The sequence below is a fragment of the Geotrypetes seraphini genome, chromosome 5 (assembly GCF_902459505.1).
Source record: "Geotrypetes seraphini chromosome 5, aGeoSer1.1, whole genome shotgun sequence".
Taxonomy (NCBI): domain Eukaryota; kingdom Metazoa; phylum Chordata; class Amphibia; order Gymnophiona; family Dermophiidae; genus Geotrypetes; species Geotrypetes seraphini.
In genome coordinates, this window is record NC_047088.1 from 54,050,038 (window position 1) to 54,073,005 (window position 22,968).

At 44.0% G+C, this 22,968-nt stretch overlaps 1 protein-coding gene across 1 annotated transcript in view; it reads left to right on the forward strand.

Moving 5' to 3' along the window:
• The window catches only part of LOC117360298 (connector enhancer of kinase suppressor of ras 2-like), a 719,694-nt gene that overhangs the window by 436,958 nt on the left and 259,768 nt on the right, over positions 1 to 22,968 (forward strand). The window contains exon 8 of the mRNA XM_033943988.1: positions 5,913 to 5,981. Coding sequence (XP_033799879.1) covers positions 5,913 to 5,981 — 69 coding nt within the window. The remainder of the gene's footprint in view (positions 1 to 5,912; positions 5,982 to 22,968) is intronic.

Genomic DNA, 22,968 nt, shown 5'->3' on the forward strand with positions numbered 1-22,968 from the left:
ACACAGAACAGAAGCATTTGTTTAGCACATTCGCTTTCTCCTCATCACTTTCCACATATTGGTTCCCAGCATCTTTTAGCCTAGCAATTCCATTTTTCATCTTCCTCCTTTCACTAATATATCTGAAAAAAATTTTGTCTCCCTTTTTTACATTTTTAGCCCTTTTTTCCTCCGCCTGTGCTTTCGCCAGACGTATCTCTCTCTTGGCTTCTTTCAGTTTCACCCTGTAGTCCTTTCTGCTCTCCTCTTCTTGGTTTTTTTTATATTTCACAAATGCCAACTCTTTCTCCTTTATTTTCTCAGCCACTAGGTTGGAGAACCATATCGGCTTCCTTTTTCTCTTGTTTTTATTGATTTTCTTCACATAAAGGTCCGTAGCCATTTTTATCGCTCCTTTCAGCTTAGACCACTGTCTTTCCACTTCTCTTATGTCCTCCCATCCTAACAGCTCTTTCTTCAGGTACTCTCCCATAGCATTAAAGTCCGTACGTTTGAAATCTAGGACTTTAAGCATCGTGCGGCCACTCTCCACTTTAGCCATTATATCAAACCAAACCGTTTGATGATCGCTACTTCCCAGATGAGCACCCACTCGAATATTAGAGATAATCTTTCCATTTGTGAGGACCAGATCCAATTTCGCTTTTTCCCTTGTGGGTTCCGTCACCATTTGTCTAAGCAGAGCCTCTTGAAAGGCATCCACAATCTCCCTACTTCTTTCCGATTCTGCAGACGGAACATTCCAGTCCGCATCCGGCAGGTTGAAATCTCCCAACAGCAGAACCTCCTCTTTCCTTCCAAACTTTTGGATATCCACAATCAGATCCTTATCAATTTGCTGCGATTGAGTCGGAGGTCTGTAGACTACACCTACATAGATAGAAGTTCCATCTTCTCTTTTCAGAGCAATCCATATCGCTTCTTCCTCTCCCCAGGTCCCTTGCATTTAGGTCGCTTGGATATTGATCTTTACATAGAGAGCTACTCCTCCACCTTTTTGACCATTTCTGTCCTTCCTAAAAAGATTATATCCCGGTATGTTTGCATCCCATCCAGCTGATTCACTGAACCATGTCTCTGTGATAGCGACAATATCTAGATCTGCCTCTAATATCAAGGCTTGCAGATCATGAACTTTGTTGCTTAGACTGCGAGCATTTGTGGTCATCGCTTTCCAGCTATTTTTTATCGATAATCTCCTTTTTCGTATGGATTTTTGTTTCGTTTCACTTTCCGTTGCAATACTAAGAAATGAGTTGCTGATATTGCTTATGTTGCAGTCTTTACTACTATCACATCTTTTCTTTTGCCGGGGGTGGTCTCTATAATTGTCCTTCGTACATACACCACCCCCACCTTCTAGTTTAAATGCCTAGAAAAATATTGTCTAAATTTCTCTGCAAGGTTTCTTTTTCCTGCAGTAGTAATATGTAGCTTATCAGTGCAATATAGCCTCTTGTCCTTCCATGTATTTCCCCATCCTCCAATGAACCTGAAGCCTTCTTGATGACACCAGGCTTTGAGCCATCTATTAAAGTCCTCTGTGTTTTTCACTCTTTGTTCTCCCTTTCCATATGCAGGCAGTATTTCAGAAAAAGCTAAAGTCTTTACAAAAGGTTTCACGCCCTCACCAAGCTCCCGAAAAGCTTTCTGTGCTGCAAGTGTGGAGTTGTTGGCCAGGTCATTTGTTCCAAGATGGATGACAACATCAGTATTAAAATCCTTAGCTTCTTCCTTAATTATAGTCTGTATTTGCCTGGAACTCCTGGTAGCTGAGGATCCTGGAAGACATTTAACTATTTTGGTCTCCTCGCCTTGTGTTCCAAGGTTAATGTCTCTGATGATGGAATCCCCCAACAGTAATAGTTTTCTGTTTTTGGCCTTTTTATTTGTGCTTAGGGTGTGCTTGCTCTCTTGAGTTACCTTCATTGGTTCCAGTCCCACCTCCCTTCTGTTTTCTTGAGTATCGCAGTGCACTAGTGGAGCGAAGGAATTCTGCAGAGGTACTATTTGTGAAGGTGGATGTTTCTGTGTTACATGTCGCAGTCTTCCTGAGCCTACTGTGACCCATTTATTCCTGGGCTGTTTTATTCTTTGAGGTAGAGGTGGTAAGTTGGTATGATTTTGTGGAGTGATGAAAGCTGCTTTAATTTTATTCAATTCCTGTTTAAGTTTGCAGAGCTCCTCCTTAATACTAGCAAGTTGAAGACAGATGGGGCAAGCCTTAAGCCTCCAAATAGTGTGTCTTGGAATTAAAGCACCACAGTGATTGCATAGAATAAAGGTCATCTTGATTGGTTGTGAAGTGACTTGATTTGAGTAGTCCTGATTATTTGGGTCTCTATATATAGTGGGACTATAAGTTTTACCCTTATTCCTATGAAGAGGAAGAGGAAATAAGATTTAACAGAGGAAAGAAAAGGGTTTATTTTTATGTGCTTTTTTGTTTGTTTTTTTTAAGTAAGAAACAGGGAGGAGAGGTCCATCCGGAACAACCATTTTACAAACTGAGATGTCTAAATTTAAAATGGAGGAAAACAAAGCACAGGGATATCTGTCTGGCAGCATTCTTGTGGAAAATGCCAGAGCAGAAAAGTAGCCTAGTGGTTAGTGGAGTGGACAGTAAACAAAGATTCAAATCTCAGTGTACCTTTTTTCTTTTTTTATAAATGTGATTCCCCTCTAGGAACAGAAAAAATGCCTGCTACACCTGAATGTACACCAATAGCCTTCAGGCTTGCAGATGTTCTGGTTAGAAGGTTTGATGAGTATAATATAAATACTTTAAATAAATACATAAAATTATATCTTTAGATATAGTACATATTTATTTGTTCCTGGAGGGAGCCCCAGAATAAAAAGCAATTCATTGAGTTACAGTAGGTTTGAATCTGTATCCCTCAATTCAGTGTTTCCCAGTTTCTTCAAGCCAAGTACCCCCAAGATCAAAAACATTTCAACCGAGTACCTGTGTTAAAAGCAGCCGAGAGGTCTAGGAACCCCAGTAGCACGTCATCTCCTTTAGCATGGTGTTTGACGACCGAGTCCTGTACTGCTATTAGAACAGTTTCTGTGATCAGGTATCTTCTGAATTTTTATTGTGCCTGGTCTAGCTTCAATTAGTTTTCTTGGAAGTCATATTTGTTGGCATGCTAGTTTGTCTATTAGTTGGAGAGATCTAGGCTTTTTTTTCTTTATTCTTCAGAATGAGCTTGATGACTGAGAGTTTGCATTTAAGTGGGACTTGTCTGGATTGTAATGATTTATCAATTAGATCTGTGAGGTAGGAGAGTACTGGATCTTAGAGCACTGTCATCGGGTATATTGGGCATGTGTCAAGGGATGGTGAGCCCAGTTTCATTCTTCTCATTAGTTTCTTCACCTGGATCTCCATGATGGGTTCGAACTCTTCCAATATGTCTCCTCTTTCCCTTGTATGTTTGTCTGTTGATATGTTGTTATTTAGGCTGTTGTCTTTCTATATCTTCAATATTTTCTCTGTAAAGAAGTTGCTGAATTCTTTACTAGTTAGGGAGCATTTGATAGTGATTTCTTTCTGTCTTTTCCCCAGCAGATCATACACTACCTAGTATAGGATTTTTGTTGAATTTCCGGCTTTAAGGGCTTTATTTGAGAAGAATTATTTTGTTTCTTATCTTCTTGATGTAGATTCTGTTGACTTTTAGTCAGGTTTTTCTAGCTTCCTCGTCTTCGTCTGGTTTCTTCCATTTTCTTTCGAGTTTTCTTTTCTCTCTTTTTAGTTTCATGATTTCATCTGAGGGGATGAACCCATCTTTCCTTTTGTTTGGTTTTCATAATTTTGGTGAGGTTATCTCCTCTAGACTATGGTCAAATGCCATATCCCAGAGTCTCACCTGTTCTGTAAGATCTGTGATCTCAGTTTTTACTTCTCTGAGGTGTGTCTCCAGTCTCTTGTTGAGTATGTTGCTGTCTATGAAACCTCTCCCTGTTCTCGGTCTCATTCCAGATGTATAATATAATAATGTACCTATGGAGAGTCCATCCAAGTCATGACCTCAAACGTGGGTTATGTGACCCCATTTGGAGTCCTAACCCACAGTTTGGGAAGCTTTATACTAATCCCACACTAATAAGATCAAAGTGACTGTAAAACATTTTAACTTGAATTTGAATAAACTTTTATCCAGTTGCTTAAATAAACCTTCATAGGGAAAAGGACCTCAGCAACCAAAAATACAGACATTGATATGCAATCTGTTTATCTATTTGGTTCCTTTGTTATTCATTGGTCCACAAAACCCCCAAATAATTTTACAGTTTTAAAGTACTGCTCCTACTACTACTTGTTTCTATAAAGCTGCTCAGCAGAGCTTATAATCTAATCAAATAGATAAACAGGACAAGTAGGGGGTTGATGAGTGCTTTATAGGCGGGTGGGGGTACTGCTAGTGCAAATTGTATAATTTAAATATAAAAATGGTTTGCACAACTATGCCAAAGTCCAAAACAATATTCAGGGTAAATGGGTACATATCTGTCAGCACAAATTCCTGGCCTACAGGTTGGCAAGCTCTGTACTATATCATATGAGCACATAAATACAGAATAGCAGTAGATGTGCTACTGGCATTTCCATGTGAAAGTGTATACAGTACTCCCCTGAAATTCACGGGGGTTCCATTCCAGGAACCCCCGCAAAACTTGAAAAACCGCGAATACGGATTTTCATGGGGGAGACTGGAGAGGGCAGCGGGACAGGCAGGAGAGAGCAGCTGGAGCACCGGTGAGTGAAAGAAATCACTCTCTGTATGCTCCGACCGCCTCTTCCTGCACTAAAGTTGGTCCTTACCAATCAGGAGCTGCTTTGACACGCAGCTCCTGATTGGTAAGGCCCGACTTTAATGCAGGAAGAGGCGGTCGGAGCATACAGCGAGTGATTTCCTTCACTCGCCGGTGCTCCGGCTGCTCTCTCCTGCCTCTCCAGCTGTCCTCTTCTGGTCGGCGGTCGCGGTCGGAAAATACCACAAATGACTGGGATCGCGAACCACTGACCGCAAATGACCGGGGGAACACTGTATTTACACACATAAATGGCACTATTCCATAAATTTAAGGGCTCCTTTTACTAAGCTGCACTAGCGGTTTTAGCGCGTGCTTAGCGTGCGTTGCATTGCCACATGTGCTAGACGCTAACGCCAGCATTGAGCTGGCATTAGTTTGTGGCGTGTAGCACAGGGTTACCATGCATGGCAATGCAGCATGCGCTAAAAACGCTAGCGCACCTTAGTAAAAAGAGCCCTAAGTGTGCAAATGGTGCTTAAATGTAATCAATCCACAAAAAAGAAGAAAACAAAAATTGTTCAAAGAAACAATATCACGTAAAAAGAGAACAAAAAAATGAATCAAGTAAAAATAAAAATACCAGACCTTATGTTTCCCAAGGCATCATTTTATTCAAATACTCATTGCCTATTGAGAAACAAATTTTTAACGGTCATTTGGTAAAGTGACTTCTGCTGTGCAAAAAAGGTTTTAACCCTTAAAGTGCTTAGAGTGCATAAAGTGCCCAACATAAGAAAGCACTTATGTTGGGCACTTTATGCACTCGAAGCACTTTAAGGGTTAAAACCTTTTTTGCACAGCAGAAGTCGCTTTACCAAATGACCGTTAAAAATTTGTTTCTCAATAGGCAATGAGTATTTGAATAAAATGATGCCTTGGGAAACATAAGGTCTGGTATTTTTATTTTTACTTGATTCATTTTTTTGTTCTCTTTTTACGTGTGCTTAAATGTAATCAACCTGTTACAGTATGAAGAGATAGGTGCCTGTTTTCATATAATATTTTTCTAAACAGGATGCTTCTCCTGTCTTTCCACTGGCTCTTTAGACTTCAAAATTGTTAAGCCAGCTGTTATCTTTTGCCTTTAGTCTCCTGCAGACCAATGTAAGAAGATCCACGCAGGGGATGAAGTGATCCAGGTCAACCATCAGACTGTGGTGAGTATTGCTTGTCAAAGGAAATGCAATAGAAGTTTCTTTAACAATGCTCTGTGGACACAGTTTTCTATCCGTTCCTTTTAATAGAATTAATATATATGTCTGTGCATGCAAGTGGAGTGACAGCTATCGTGCTATTACTTCTGGCTGATGAGAAATGTTTGCTGATACATGAAGAAGGGGAAGTATTTTTCTTTTCTTTATTTGTTACATAAACATAATAAACTTACAGAAATAAGAAAAAAATCAAATACAGGAAGTACATTCTTAAACAATATTGCATTAACCAAGCCCACATTATTGAGGCTGCTTTGATAGGTAACAAATATAAGTTTAGGAAAACTTTTATTGCTCTTCAAATCTTACAGGCAGGCAAAAATAAACTTTTTAAAAATCAGCTTTATCCTCAACTTCTAGTAATTCTTTTCAGAAATTATTTGAGGTACATTTTTTATCTTGAAGAAGAAAAAAACGAAGGGGAAGTATTTTGAACAAAATATTCTAAACTAAACTAGTCAGAAATTACAGATAACATTAAAGCTCAACTGGAGAAGAGATTATTGACTTAACAATCATGTTAGTTTCTGCTTTCCATGGTTGCAAGTGTGTGGCAAATTACACCAGGCCTCTAACTATTCATTTTCAAGAGATAAATTCAGGTGTTTAATCTAGCAATTTTCAATAATAAGAGGATCGTTAGTCTGTCAAAGCAAGATAAGTGACATGGTTAAAATAAATTTTGGTGGGAAATCGGATTATTGCTTGCTAAGTAGCTACCTACAGCAGGGGCCTACTTCTGTTTCTCTAAGACGTCATACTGTTTCTGTTAGCCTAGATGGGTTGAGGCATTCTGCTGTACCGTTGTGCTTTGATTTGCTTTATGTTGGCAGCTCAAATTCTGTGGGTAAGTGCTGTTAGACCTCAGAATCTTCTGACTAAAATGTAAAGACAGGCAAAAAGAAGAGCACCTTGCCTTGAGATACAGACAGACTAACAAAAGGCAAGGGAGACCAACCAATGATCGAGTCTTTATTCAAAACAGTGGTCCCAACAAGAATCCAAGCTTTGGCATATTAGAGATGCCTTCCTCAGGGGACGTTATGTAAAACATTAAACACATAAATATAGCATTTTTAAAACCATAAGACAAATAAAACACAATAACATGACACATAAATAATGCATCGATATGAATGGATTGATGTCGTGAAGAAAGAAAACACATTGAGCGAACATATTAAAAATGTCAAATGCCACTGATTTGACAGGTAAATAATTGTGACCAGCATATATCAAAGTCAGTGGAATGACTTGTATGAGCAAAGGATAAGCAACGAGTATGCAATGAATATGCAGGGAAATAGAAGATGAGCCCTTGTGATTATTAGAATCTGTGGTAAAGCGATTCACCTGTGCTTGCCAACTGAGTTTAAAAAAAAAAAAAAAACCCAGGTGATGTCATATATATGTATGTATTTACCGTATGGTGCATGGCATAGTTATATGGGGCAGCCTATATAAAACTTTTAAATCATCCCCCTCACCCCCGGTATCTTTTAGGAAGCCCCCTCACTGGTGCGCGGCTCAGGTCTCCAGTGGTGCAGGGCAGCCGCGATCTCTTTGGCATCCAGCCTGCCCCTGCACCACTTGCTTAGTGGCTGAGGTCAGTTCTCATGAGTCTCGCGCAAGAGCTGACGTCGGCCATTCAGTGGGCGGTGCGGGGGTAGTCTGGATGCCAAAGAGATCACGGCTGCCCTGCACTGCTGGAGACCAGAGCCGCGCGTCAGCAAGGGGGCTTCCTAAAAAGGTACCAGGGCTGGGGGTGAATGTAAAAAGCAGGGGAGGTACCGGAAGATAAGCCACAGCTAATACCATGGGGCGGCTTATCTTCCGTTTTTTAAACATAGGCCGCCCTTTTCTGCGGCCTATATATGGGTGCAGCGTATGCAGAGGGACGGCTTATATGCAGGGAAATACAGTAATGTTTTACATAGGGCTCCTTTTATCAAGGTGCGCTACAGGGGTTAGTGCGTTGGACATTTCATCACGCGCTAACCCCCGCAGCAAACCAAAATACTAACGCCTCATCAATGGAGGTATTAGCAACAAGCGTGGCAGGTGGTTTAACGCGCGGTATTCCGCGTGTTAAACCCCTACCGTGCCTTGATAAAAGGACCCCAGAAAGGCGTCTCCAATATGCCGAAACTTGGATCCTTGTTGAGACCACTGTTTTGAATAAAGACTCGATCATTGGTTGAAAAGACATCTCCCTTGCCTTTTGTTAGTCTGTAAAATACAAAAACAAAATCCATGTTATCTAATTTACAGATATGAAAAGGAAAACAGATTATTGGAGTGAAAGCAGAGCTGAATGGAAAGCTTTCACTATTATGACTTTCCTAACTAGTTTTCAAGAAACACATTAAATACCATTATTAATGCTACTAGTGTTTAAGCCCGTTACATTAACGGGTGCTAGAATATATGCCTGTCTGTCTTCCTTTCTTTCTGTCTCTCTCCCTCCTGCTATTTTTTTTTCTCTCTCTCCCTGGCACCCTTTGTCTGTCTGTCTTTCATTCTGTCTGTCTCTCTGGTCCCCTGTCTGTCTTTATTTCTGTCTGTCTCTCTCCCTGGCCTCCTTTGTCTGTCTGTATTTCTTTCTGTCTCTCTCCCCCCCCCCCCCCCCCCACTTTCCTTTGCAGAAGCAGCAGCGGTATTTCCCTTCCCCTCCAGGTCCCTGTGAAGTAGTAGCAGCATTTTCCCCCACACCCCATTCCCTTCTCTCTCCCCCCCCCCCAACTTTCCTTTGCAGAAGTAGCAGTGATATTTCCCTTCCCCTCCAGATCCCTGTGAAGTAGTAGCAACATTTCCCCCCCCCATTCCCATCTCTCCCCCCCCACACTTTCCTTTGCAGAAGCAGCAGCGGTATTTCTCTTCCCTTCCAGGTCCCTGTGAAGTAGTAGCAGCATTTTCCCCCCCCCCCCATTCCCTTCTCTCCCCCCCCCCCCCCACTTTCCTTTGCAGAAGCAGCAGTGATATTTCCTTTCTCCTCCAGGTCCCTGCTGAAGCAGTAGCAGCATTTTCCCCCACCCCCCATTCCCTTCTCTTACTGTGAGCTGTCCTGCTCCGTTCGGCCCCTCCCCCTTCCCTTCCCGCGGGCTGGCCTGCTGTGGCTGAAGTTTTTTTTTAAAGTTTCAAAGTACCGGCGGCTCCTCTGACGATCCCCGTGGTGGCTGATCCTCCTGTAAAGAGCAGCCTGCGATGGTGGCCGGTTTTAGCGAACCTCGCAGGCTGCTCTCCAACTCGGTAGCACGTTCCCTCTGACGTGATCCCGTGCGTCAGAGGGAACGTGCTACCGAGGTTGGATAGCGGCCTGCGAGGTTTGCTAAAGCCGGCCACCATCGCAGGCTGCTCTTTACAGGAGGATCAGCAGCAGCAGCAGCGGCAGTGGCGAGTGAGGGCCGAGGTGTGTTCCCTGCCGAGGACGCAGGCAGGGAGAGAGCTTGCCTGGCTTCCAGGGTGAGTGAGGGCGGGAGGAGGGGAGTGGCTAGAATCTTCCCTGCCGCTGGGTTGGCTGCCACGGAACACACACCACAGCGGCAGGCAACATGAAATCCTAAGTGCGCATGTGCGCTTAGTCTTTTATTATATAGGATAGCCAACTACCTAGGAATTAGCAACAGATTATGTGAACCCTTGGCCATTCAATCTGTTTCTCTCCTTTTTGTTAAGACTTTTATACTAAACTAGTCTTTAAGCCCGTTACATTAACGGGTGCTAGAATATATGTATGTCTGTCTTTCTTTCTTTCTTTCTGTCTCACTCCCTGTCCTTGTGTCTTTCTTCTTTTCTTTCTGTCTCCCTCCCTCCTATTATTTGTCTTTCTTTCTATTTGTCTCTCTTTCTGCCCCCTATGCAGCATTTATCTCCCCTTGTCCACTTTCCTGTACAGTAGCCATATCAGCATTCCCTCCCCCTCCATTTCCTTGTGCATCAGCATTTCCCCCCTCCCTACTTCCCTGTGCAGCATTTTCCTCCCTCCCCACTTCCCTGTACAGCAGCTGCAGCAGCATTTCTTCCCTGTGTGCAGCAGTTTGGTTTTTTTTTTAGAATGCGAGAAGGGACAGCCCCCCGGTTGTTTCCTTTGATTAAATGTTCATTAGGGTTCGCCATTCTCCGCACCGTGAGAGCCGGGTGAGAGCTGTTACCCTCAGCTGTTTTTTTGTTTGTTTGTTTGTTTTTGTAGTTGAAAGCCGCCGCCGCAATTAGGGTTCGCCGGCCGCCAGCGCTCAGCCGCACAGTGGGAGCTGGGTGAGAGCGGTGACCTGCAGTTGTATATTTTTTTGTTTGTTTTTAGTTGAAAGCCGCCGCAGAAGCTCCTCTCTCAATCCTGGTGCAGTGCAAGAGAGGAGCCGGTACCATTCACAGTGAGAGGCGGGGGTGAGGAAGGCCGCCGCAGCTGTGTAACTTTTTTTTTTATTTGAAAGCCGCCGGGGCCACGCATGCGCAGTCGTGTTTCCGCGATGGATCAGGGAACACGACTTTTGAGTGCGCATGCGCGGCCTAGCATTTTATTATATTAGATACAGCTACTATTACAAACTCATAACTCCTTGAGGTACTTATATCAAGTGCTTCCACATATAAGATATTTCAGGTCAGATAATATGAAAAATGTAAGCGGGACATCAAGTTCTCTTTTACCTGTCTACCCACAAATTGGCCTTATTGAGTTTACTGTGCAGTATGAGTATCCCAGTAACAGTACCTTGGAGAGAGGTGAGGAGCAGCCAGCAGTGAACCAAAGGGTCTGTGGATATTACATAGTAGATGACGGCCATCCAGTTTGTCCAAGATAAACTCATAGCTTGGCACTGGCCTTGTTCCCCAACTATTGCTCCAGTTTTAAGGGATTAAATCACCCCAAGATAGTTTTTTTCTGAGCAATATATTATCGACATCATTCTTAAATATGAAACATGTTTATCCTGATTCTTTTGGAAGCCATATGCTATATGTTTGTTTTTACTGAACAATTTTAACTATTCACTTTCATTGTTTGGTTGACTGATATACTTCCTGTCTAACTCTGGCACAGTAGAAGAGGAATTGGGCTGTTCCATATAGGCCACAAGGAAATTTTCCCAGAAACAGTTAATTATTTATTACCAAAGATTGATATACCAACTTGGTGTCTGTGCATACCAAAGTGGTTTACAATAAAACAAAAAGGAAACAGAAAGAAAAGCAGAGGACAAAGGATGAAAAGCAAGGCAAGAGAGCATGGCTGTTGGAGTGAGGTGGGGGGGAGGAGAGAGCAGAGGGTGAAAAGGGGAGGCACATCTGCAGAAATGGTTAGTGTTGGAAAATGACCGGGTCTTCAGTGCTTTGTTGAATTTTTGAAAAAGGGATTCAGTATGAGAAAATAAGAGAGGCAGCTCTGTGAGGGGTTTCCCTGACTTCATAAGGGCAAGTTACTGGTCTAACTGACACAGACTGGATGGGCTTGTTTTCATGAGTGTGGTGAGACTGGGAGAGTTTCCCTTGGTCTTTTTCCCACTAAGATAGCTTGACTCTTCTGTTTTGTGGGTTGTAAGCTCTATTGTGCACTAGAAGCTGTCCAGCTGTGTTCTATGTCTGTGCTGTGAAGAAGTCGAAAAATGAACTCTATGGATATAATGTGGAAGAAATCAATCTGAAGGACAAGAGAAAGGAGTCCTTACCTGGAAATTGCAGGACTTACAGAAAGCCAGTGAATCTTTTATCTGTAGCATCAAAGCATGCATTTATTCTGGGAGAGTTGAGAAGAGGCACCTGGGATTTTTCCTTCTGCTCAGTCTTTTTGTATTTTGTATGTTTGGGCTGTAAACAACAAATTTTGGAGAAAACCATACCCTGAAGCAAACTTTCCTGTTTTCTGCTGTTTACCGTCTTGTAGTGAACGTCACTGTTTTGGACCATCCCTTCTGTTGTGAAGATTCTTTTATATCCCCACTGGACAATCCTGATCTGAGACACTTAGATTACCCTGATTTTGCAGTGCTTAAATTGGGAGGGGGGAGCTGTTTAAATATTGGGGGGGAGAGGATTGGTTCTCACAACAAGATGAGTTATTATAGACAAAATGCATGTTAGAATTAGAAGTAGCAGGATGCCATAATCCTCTCATTCTATAACATTTGTGACCAAAGGCTCCTTTTACAAAGCTGCGGTAGCGGTTTAACATGCGTAATAGCGCCCGCTAAACCGCCGGACGCGCTAGCCGCGCTAGCCGCTACTGCCTCCTCTTGAGCAGGCGGTAGTTTTTCGGCTAGCGCAGGGATAGCGGGTGATTAAAAGTCACGCGCATTAAAGCCGCTACCATGGCTTCGTAAAAGGAGCCCTAAATGTAAGCACTATTTGCATGCTAAAATCCTAGCATTTTTGCAGGTAAGCGTACAATTAGATGCACACTCAGGGTCTGATTCTATATATGGCACCAAAAAAAATTGGTGATGACTAGAATGGTATTTATTGAGATTCTTCAAGGTGTGCGTACCTTTTATAGAATAGCACAAACATAAGAATATAACAATAGCCATACTGGGTCAGCCAAGTATCCTGTTTCCACAGTGAACAATCCAGGTCACAAGTACCTGGCAAAAACCCACTTTGCATCATATCTTTTAGGCACACACATTTAGGCCAAGGAAGACCAGGACTAAATATCTGTGCCTAACTTATGCACACATTGGGAACATCCTGTGCCTAACTTTTAGGAACACTCACAATCCTTCTATGCACCTCTCCTGGTCATACCCCCTTTTCAGAGTTGCACACAAGAACTGGTGCAACCCTTTTATAGAATCACGCTTTCCGAGTTGTGTACATAATTTTTATTTCTGCCCATGACCTGTTCTCCGTTTTATTACCTTTCCCCTTTACTTAAAGCAGGGGTGTCCAACCTGTGGCCCGAGGGCCGCATGTGGCCCCGTGAAGTATTTTGTGTGGCCCCGGTCGAGGGCGATGCAGTGTTTTTCTCTGCTGCCCCCGGTTGTTTACCGTCTTGCCAGTTCCTTCCTCTGTCTTGCTGCAGCATTTGCATGGCCCCAGAAACATTTTTTTCGGCCAATGCGGCCCAGAGAAGCCAAAAGGTTGGACACCCCTGACTTAAAGCAACAGTAACTGTAATACATTACTTTTGGGTGGCTATTCCCTCTCCCTCTTAACAAGAAGCTGAAGCAGGCTACATACAGAACAATCACCTGCTTCAGTACAAATACAGACAGGATTGATGGAAAGCTTTAATTTCTCTTAATAAGGCAGAATGAGAATTTTATTCTGCTTTCACTTTTTCTTTACGCTTCTGTTTTAACATGAAGTGGTGTGAAAATAAATAAATTTGAAAAGCTGGAAATCCGCAGCCATAGCAAAACTTTGAGAAAATGTGAAAATAGATGCCCTTTTTAAGAAGCTGCATCCTGGTTTGATAAATGAATATGTCAACAGCTCACGCAAACCATAAACTAATCCTGGGTCTGAGGTGTGAAAGATTTTTTCAGACGCTCAGGTATATGTGAGAGATTAAAAAGCAGAGGTTCTGCCAAATCTTAGCACGCCCTTTCCAAGTGTTTCATAAATATAGCCATGGCTCTTTTCCAGAGTTTAAAGGAAGCTTGTTTTGAAGTGTTCTGGAACTTCTTCATTTTACTCTTTGGTAGACAACTTCTCTCGTGGCCTAATGGATTTAAGATAGAAGAACTGATTGCAAATATGGTATATTGCTGTAACAACAGTACCACTGAAGGTATTCTCAAACTACTACTGACTTTTCTCATGTTTTAATAGGCTGAAGTAGTATTTTGGCTGTTTCGGAGTTTGATTGGATATGAGAGAATATACAGTGCGGATCACTGGTAGTCGCATATTCTGCTGTGCATTCCTGCTAGGGCTGCTTACGTGACTGATAGTAACTCTGAACCTCAAGAAGATAATAAAATGCTCTTTGGCATCATTTCTTGAGAAACGAAGCAATCGCATCAGATCTCCAGATCGTACAAATGGGAAGAAGCACTGTACAGTTAAATTGCACGTGTCATTTTGCTTTGAGAGACAGGGGAATTTTTTGAGTCCTGCAAGACAGAACATTCTTTCCCTCAATACTGGGATAGGTTGCAATAAAGCTAGCAATTTTTACTTGCCAACAGCAGGCATCACTGCAGTATCCTCATCTCATGACGTAGTTCTCCCACCCAAGGCTTAGTTTGTTATTCTTTGGTAACTCAGGAAATTCAGGGAGATATTGTTTATTGTAAGCTTCTATACCACCACTAATGACTGGGTAGTCAATTCAGAGCAGTTTACATGATCTTCTACAATATTGTTATTATACATTAAATTTATGAGCTACTATAATGACGTTACATGAGCTTCACAGCTTCAGTAATGATGTTACAATACATGATACAGTAATGATGTTACAATACATCACTTCGTTCTCTTCAGAATTTCAGTTATGGTGTTACAATATAGCTACAAATTTATGAGTTTTTATAATGATATTACGATACATGAGCTTCAGTAATGGTATTACAATTCATAATGGTGTTACAATGCATGAACTATAATATATGAGCTTTTGATACAGGGTCAGGATTTTCTGTGATGGTTATCCATAGCTTCATTTATGGTGTTACAATACATGAGCTACGATATATGAGCTTTAGTACAGGGTCAGGATTTTCTGTGATGGTAATCCATAGCTTCATTTATGGTGTTACAATACATGAGCTACGATATATGAGCTTTAGTACAGGGTTAGAATGTTTCTATGACGGTTATCCATACATGAATTTCAGAAGTGTTCTGTTGTTGGTTTTGGTGCGTTTACATAGCCTTGATGAGTTCAGCAGAGGTGTTCGAGACTCGGGATTATTTGCACCTACACTCTGCCCCTCTTATTCTATACCTTGGCACCTACATTTGCTGCCAAATGCACAAGTAAGTTATCGAATGCTAACAGCTATGCACATGACTGTTACAATTGTAGTTGAGTGTTAAACAGTATGCTATAACTTTAGCATAAATACAAGGGGTCATGCAAAGATGGAGGCACTTTGGTGGAGCATTGGCATGCCCAACATTTATGCATATAATTACAGAATACTGGGGCTTTCTTATTAAGGTGTACTAATAGATTTAGCACACACTAACGTACTATGCAATTCAAAAATATGCAGCATTTAGCATGCACCAAATACATTAGCACAGCTTAGTAAAAGACCTCACTAAGTTACATACTAAAGTTCTGTTAGTGTTATACAAACACCTGTTAGTGTGCATAAATGTAGGCACGTAAATGCTGATTTATGCTAGTACTTTATATTGGAAATCTTGGTGCCCAGATGCTGTTATAGAATCAGCATTCAGCACACTGCATGTAGGCACCAAATTTGTGGCATCTAAAGAATTTCCCCCTATGGCACATAAAGTTAAGGAGCATGGCACCTCCTCTCTCACCACCTTCAAACAGTTGTCCGTTCTTGAATTCAGTAAGGGAAATTATGTGCCCATTTTGTGGTTCTTAAAATCAGTTTGGAAACTGATCTTTGACTTTGGAAAAAAGTGAGAAGCATTCTGCTGACCTAGATGGGAAGCTTTAGTCCTAGTCAAAATTTCAACATGATGTGCTAATGAAACTCCTCCCCCCCCCCTTTACTAAGCCACAGTCTGGAGCGCTAAATGCTCCAATGCTCATAGAAATTCTATGAGTGTCGGAGCAGCGTCGGAGCATTTAGCGCTCCGGGCCATGATAGAAACCTCTACCGCGTCTTAGTAAAAGAGGGGAGGGGAATTTGAAAATCATTTGATCAGCGTTCATTCTCAGGTAAATTGATGGGTTTTTAAATTATTTGTATGTATCACTAAATATTCAGTGTTCTTTTATGTTAACCGCTCAGAACTTATGGTAGGGCGTTATATAAAAATAAAGTTTATTATTATTATTATAAAATGCTGTGGATAAAGTGATAAAAATATGTCTTCTGTTAAAATGAATGTCTTAAGTTAAAGACAATTTACCACTATGCCATAAATTGGCAAATGTGGAGGTTAATCTGAAAAAAAAAAAGCTCTTAGTTGATTTTCCATTGTGTGACAAGGATCACATTGGCTGAAAATTTGAAAGAATTATATAGTATGAAAAAAATAAATTTGAAATTCCTGAGGTAGTCTTCTCTCCTTTGGTTTCTACAGAATATTTAGCAAACAAAGCTCTGAGCATTAGAGCATTTACCTCGCTGGCCCGCGGTAGAAACTTCTACTGCAGCTTTGTAAAAGACAGCATTAATTTGTAACTCAAGGGCTTTTGAACTAATAGGATATAGGTTGGAAGCTGTTGTACCCAAATTGTTCTTTGTAGCCTACTTACCATATTTTTTGCTCCATAAGACGCACCCTAGATTTAGAGGAGGAAAACAAGATAAAAAACATTCTGACCCAAATTCTCCCTGCCAGGCTCTGCATCCTGTCCCCCATCCCCCCCCCCCCCTCTGGTGGTCTAGTTGTAGGGCAAGACAGGGCACAGAGCAGGCAGGCCTAGTGATAGGCAGGCAGGCAGGCAGGCCCCATACCCTCATGTCCCCCCCCCCCGTACCTTAAATCATCACCCCATACCCCCAGTACCTTAAATCATCCCCCATACAATCACTTGTCCTCCCAGTACCTTAAACCATACCCCCCAGTACCTTTAATCATCCCCCCAAAGAAACCACATGCCCCCAGTACCTTAAATATTCCCTCCATGTGCCCCCCAGTACCTTAAATTATCCTCCCATACAACTACATGCCCCCCAGTACCTTAAATCATCCCCTATACCCCCATGTGTCCCCAGTACTTTAAATTATCCCCCCATGTCCTTAAATCATCCCATGTGCCCCCCCAGTACCTTAAATCATACCCCCACGTACCACCCCAGTACCTTTTTTAATCATCCCCCCTCCCCCCCCCCCCCCCCCGGTATCTTTAATCATATCCCTTCGGTACTTTTTTAAATTCCTCCCTCCTTAGAAGGCTCTCATTTTCCCAGCCAGCAGGCGCACAGGCCAGAAGTGCAGAGATCAGGGGCAAGCCCTTTGCGCTCCTGCCTGGGCCCGCGCCGATCTACAAATGGCTGCAGTCAGTTCTCGCGAGTCCTGCGAGAGCTGACTGCAGCCATTCAGAGATCGGTGTAGGTCCAGGTGGGAGCATGGAGGGCTTGCTCCTGATCCTTGCGCTTCTGGCTTGTGCACCACTGGCTAGGAAATCCACTGGACCACCAGGTACGATGACAGCGAGTGGGCGGGTGGGTGGGTTTTAAAGATGCAGCAGTGGCAAGGTTTAAAAAAATGAAGTGATGGTGGCAGGGGTGTTTAAAAGATGCGGTGGCAGGCAGGGGGGATTTAAAAATATGCGGCGGCAGCAGGGGGGGTTAAAAATATGCAGCGGTGGCAGCAGAGGGGTTTAAAAGATACAGTGGCAGCAGGGGGGTCTAAATGTTGCAGCAGCAGCGGGCTTAATTTTTATCTTTGCTTCTATTTTTTTTTTTTTTAATATATTTTTATTAGAATAAAGAGTACAACAAGGCAATGAGCCATACAAAAGGAAAAACCAAGGTGCATGTACAATGAGATATGAAAAACTACAATAGTACAGAAAGTCATATATCCACCGCTGCAGTGCACTAAATCCATAAGAAAAGCAGAAAGTGAGCAAGCAGCAGCAACAAAAAAAAAACAAAAACCACCAATCAGCAAAATAGTGGTGAGCGACACCCCCAGAAAAAAAAACGCCAAAAACTGGAAACAAAGAGAAGAGAGAGTACAAAATACGAACCCAGTCACCCTGCCAACCCTCTACATTTTATAATAAGAGAAAACACACCCACTCAGCCTCAACAACCCCAGAGTCATACATACCAACAAGCATACACGCCTCTTTCAAAACACAAAAAACACACACCCCAGTCAAACCCCTCCCCAACCCTCCCCTAGAACGTGCGACCAAGGGCAACTGCAGAAACGCCTTCCAGAGAGCCAGATATGCCAGCACCTCAGGATTAAGCGAGCATTTGTAATAGGTAAGCTCAAAACGAGCCAATTCAGACATCTGTTCCAACCAGCTCTCATGAGGAACATCCCCAGCCTGTATCCAGTAACGCAATATAGTGCGTTTGACAGTCAAAAAAGTCAAATATATAAAGCGCCGCTGGGGCATTGTAAGACCCTGAGCCTCAAGCAAGGTCTGGTCCCCTAAAAGCAACGTTTTATAATCCCAATCCACCTCCATCTGCAAGACCAAGCGAAGCTGCGCAAAAGACTGGTTCCATAAAGCAAGGACACTCCAAAAATGAATGCAAAAAGGACCCCTTCGCCCCTTCGCATTTGGAACATAAGTCAGAATCCCAAAGCCCCAACTGAGCGCCCCGTGTCCTGGTAATATACGCCCTGTGAAGAATCTTAAATTGAGTTTCCTGCCAAGCCGCGGACTTCACAAAGACCTTTAAAGTATGAAAGAGCTCCTGAAAGGCCTCCGGAGTGTAGTGAGCCGACAGATCACGATTCCAAGCGGTGCGTAATTGAGAAAGGCGACCCGCCGCACAACCCGAACCGGCCACCTTATACCAGACAGACAGAGAACCCCCCTCAGCAGGAATCCGAAAGAAAAACTCATCAAGGGGCCCGCAGAGCTACCTAGTCCCATGGAGCTGCTGAAGACCAGAAAAATAATGTCTGGCTTGCAAATAAGCAAAAAAGTGATTATGCGGGAGATCCCAACGATCTCTGAAAGAGGCAAACGAAGAAAAATAAACCGGATCCCCCTCCATCATATCATGAAGAGTAGAGGCCCCGCGAGCAGCCCAATCAGCAAAAAGTCGACTGCGAAGACCTGGTGGGAAATCAGGGTTACCCGAGAGGTTAAGGAGAGGAGAAGCACTGGGGGTCTTACTTTGAGTCCAGCGCCACCATCTCCATGCCAAACAAAAAGGTCTCAAAAACCGAAATTTGGAAGACAACCCCCCTCCCCTCGGGATCGCGGGAGAATGTAAAAGATTCAAAAAGGTATATGGGGCACACCAAGTCGGCCACCAGCCTGTGGGGGAAAACCGGGCAACGCCCGAGAGCCCCTCATGCACAAATCGAAGGAGTGCCGCCACTTTGTAAAGTCGAACATCCGGAAGGCCTAAGCCACCCTGGCCCCCAGGAAGAGTCAACTTGGCATAGCTGATACGAGCCGAACGGCATCGCCACAAAAAAGCAATGAAGATGGATCGAAGTTTACCAATATCACGTTGAAGGATCCAAAAAGGCACTGTCTGCAGCGGATAAAGAATCTTCGGCAAAAGAATCATCTTAATTAAAGCTGCCCGTCCGAACAACGACAAGGGAAGGTCCTTCCACGCATTGCAAAGCAGTCGAATTCGTTCTATGACATCCAGAATATTACGCTGGTAGAGGACCCGCGGATCTGGGTGTAAATAAATGCCGAGATATCTCATAGCTGATTTCACCGGGGGTATGGGCAGACCCGCATGCCAAGGTACCCAAGCAAGGCCCGTCAGAGGCAGCAGCTCCGATTTATCACAATTCACCCTAAGGCCCGAGATGACTCCAAAATCCGTCACTAAACGGAGAGCTATCGGCAAATGAAGAGGAGCCTGATCTAGAAAGAGCAGGATATCATCAGCAAACAGCGTAAGGCGGCACTCAGTGGGTCCCACCAGTATCCCACAAAGCTCCCTACACTCGCGGATCTTTATGGCCAAAGGTTCCAAGGCTAAAACGAACAGAAGCGGAGAAAGGGGGCATCCCTGACGAGTCCCCCGACATAACTCAAAGGGAGGCGAAAGACCCCCATTAATAATAAGGCGAGCCTGTGGATTAGTGTAAAGGCCCTCAATCCAGTGTACGAAGCTCCCCGTCACCCCATAGGCCGGAAGCACCCAAAATAAATATTGCCACGAAATACTATCAAATGCCTTTTCCATATCGAGGCCTACAATGGCAGAAGTACCTCCGTCCCCCCTGCGAGCATGCATCGCCGACAAGGCCTTGAGCAGGTTCATAGAAGCATAGCGATGTGCACAAACCCCACTTGATCTTCGCCTATAAGTTGCGGTAAAAATTAAACGAGCCGCTAAAATGGAGGCCAGCAGTTTGACATCCTGATTCAACAAGGAGATAGGTCTATAAGAGCCCACCTGGGTATGATCCTTGCCCGGTTTAGGAAGCAAAGTAATATGGGCCAAATTGCTCCGAGGACCCGTCTCCCCAAGGGAAAAATACTGAAATAGAGCCCCTAAAGGCTGAATCAGGAGGTCAGATAAAAGTTTATAATACTCTGGGCCAAAATCATCGGGGCCCGGCAATTTAGCGAGATGCAACTTTCTGATCCCCAAATGAATCTCGTCAGTCGTGATAGGCGCATTTAACTGAGCCACCTGAGATGCCGAGAGCCTCGGGAGAGCGATATCTCGAAAAAAACGATCCCGCTCCTCATCGGTGAAGTTGCGGCGCGCATATAGAGACCTATAAAACTCCACAAAGTGCTCCCGAATACGAGACTCTTGTGTAAAGCACTCACCCTGCTTATTTCTCACTAATCGAATAATCTGTTTCTTCCGAAAAGGGCGAACCAAGGTCGCCAGGAGCTTGCCCGCCTTATTCCCCCACTGATAAAATCGGAATTTCTGGGCGTTTAAATTTTGCCGAGCCCTCTGCTCCAGCAGGTCATTAATTTGGTGATGAATAGACTTGAGTTGCTGCAACTCAGCCGGGTCCAAACTAGTGGAATGGCGCCGGCGGAGAGCCGCTAGCTTCCCCGATAGAGTCATAAGCGCCTCTCCCTGACGCCTCCGCTTGATGGAAAGATACTGAATAATATGCCCCCTCATGACCGCCTTAGAAGCTTCCCAATAAATTTCCGGGTCCTCCACCGATGCACGATTATCCGCGTCAAACTAAAGCCATTTAGCTCTAAGATAAATATGAAACTCCTTATCACCATATAAGGCCGCAGGGAATCTCCAGGTGCGTTCCCCCGGTCTGTCCGTGACCCCTAACGTAATAAACACCGCTGCATGATCAGAAAGCGTTGAATCCTCAATAGCTACTGGACCAACCCTAGAGAAAAGGGCGGACGATACCAAAATATAATCCAACCGGGAATATAAGTTATGAGAAAAAAACGTATATTCACGATCAAAGGGATGCAGCACTCTCCACGCGTCAACCAACCCCAAAGGACCAGAAAGAAACTGCACCCCCCTCTGGTCGTAATTGCGAGGCCGCGGCTTGGCAGGAGAACAATCAATCACAGGGTCAGCCGTGACATTGAAATCCCCACCAACTACCAGCTGGTATGTAGGATATTGCGTCAGAACGCCCAACAGCCCAGAGAAGAATTTGTGACAGTAAACATTAGGGGCATAGAGATTGCAAAAAAGGAAGTGAAAGCCCCAAAGCTCCCCCAAAAGGAGAACATAGCGGCCCTCTTTATCTTGAATTATCTTGTGTATTTTAAGGGTCAATTGTTTATGGATCAAAATAGCAACCCTCGCTGCCTTCCATTGTAGGCCGAGTACCCCAATTCACCCACCCAGTCCCTGCGCAGCTTCTCATGCTCAGAAGCAGTGAGGTGAGTTTCCTGCAAATAGGCAATGTCAATGTGATGCTGTTTAAGCCAATTAAGTATCTTCTTACGTTTTACTGGTGAATGAATGCCATCGACATTGAAAGTGGCCACCTGCAGGTTAACCATAACTACCTCCTAAAAAGAAACACCAAAGCACCCAAACGGCGAGCCAAGCAAGACAAACTGGCGCCTGCGCCCCCCAGCTAGGCCCGGGACCCGAAGTTGACACGTGAAAAGCAAGCCAAAGAACAGCAGTTCCCTCAGACACACTCCAATCCCAAACCCCCCCCTCCCCAGCACCCCTCTCATACACACAGAAAGCAGCACATACACCCACGGCCACCCCCATCCAACCGCTCCCTGCCCAGACATACTCCCCCCCTGCCCTTCAGTCACACAACCCCCTCCCCCCCGACCCACATCCTCCCCTACAACCCTACTTCCACGGATATCCCCCATGCCAACCAGACAGCCTGACTCACACCCCTTCCAGAGCCCCCTCCTCCAACCCCCAGACCCCTAGCTAGAGTAACAATGGCATAATAACAAATGAAAAATAGAGTACCCACAATAAACATCCCATAGAAATCCAGTGCAGCAACTGAGAAAATGGAAAACAAAACAGAACAGAAGGCACAGGTGAAATCCTCAACGGAGGGAAACCCCGAGGAGCCCAAACACACAGCTCTACGCAAGGTCCACAGCCAAATGCAGAAACCAGGACATGGAAGCTGCAGAAAAGGTCAAAGTCTGAGTGAGCTCCCACATCCGGCCACCATGGATAATAGCAGTAGAGAGCATCCCCAGCGTGTATAAGGGAAATATAAAAACATAAAAAACAGAACCACTAGCCAGGAGACCAAACACCGTCCAGAAATCCAAGCACCCAGGCACCGGCCACCAAACCAGACTCCCAGACAGTACAGTGCCCTGTCAGCAACAAGCCTGGCGGCCTCCAAGACGAGAGTCCCCAGTCCATATCTCCCAACTAACCACAGAAAGAACAATCAGACTCCCAGGAACAGCTCCCACCACCAAGGTCCCCAAAAGCCAGCTATCAAACCAGTCCAGTCCCGGCCCCCCGCTCCAGAAATCCAGTCCAGCAGCTCACGGAAGAATGTCATGGCTTATTCAACCGGTCCATGTAAACCCGGGCACCCTCAGCCGTGTTCAGCAGTACACTGGTCCCCTCATGCCAGACTCGCAGCTTGGCAGGGAACACCAATGCAAAAGAGATATCCTTGCGATGTAACTCGGAACAGAACGGAGACATCAGCTTGCATTGAGCAGATACCCTCACCGAGTAGTCGTTGAACAGCAAGATTTTCCGACCCTCAT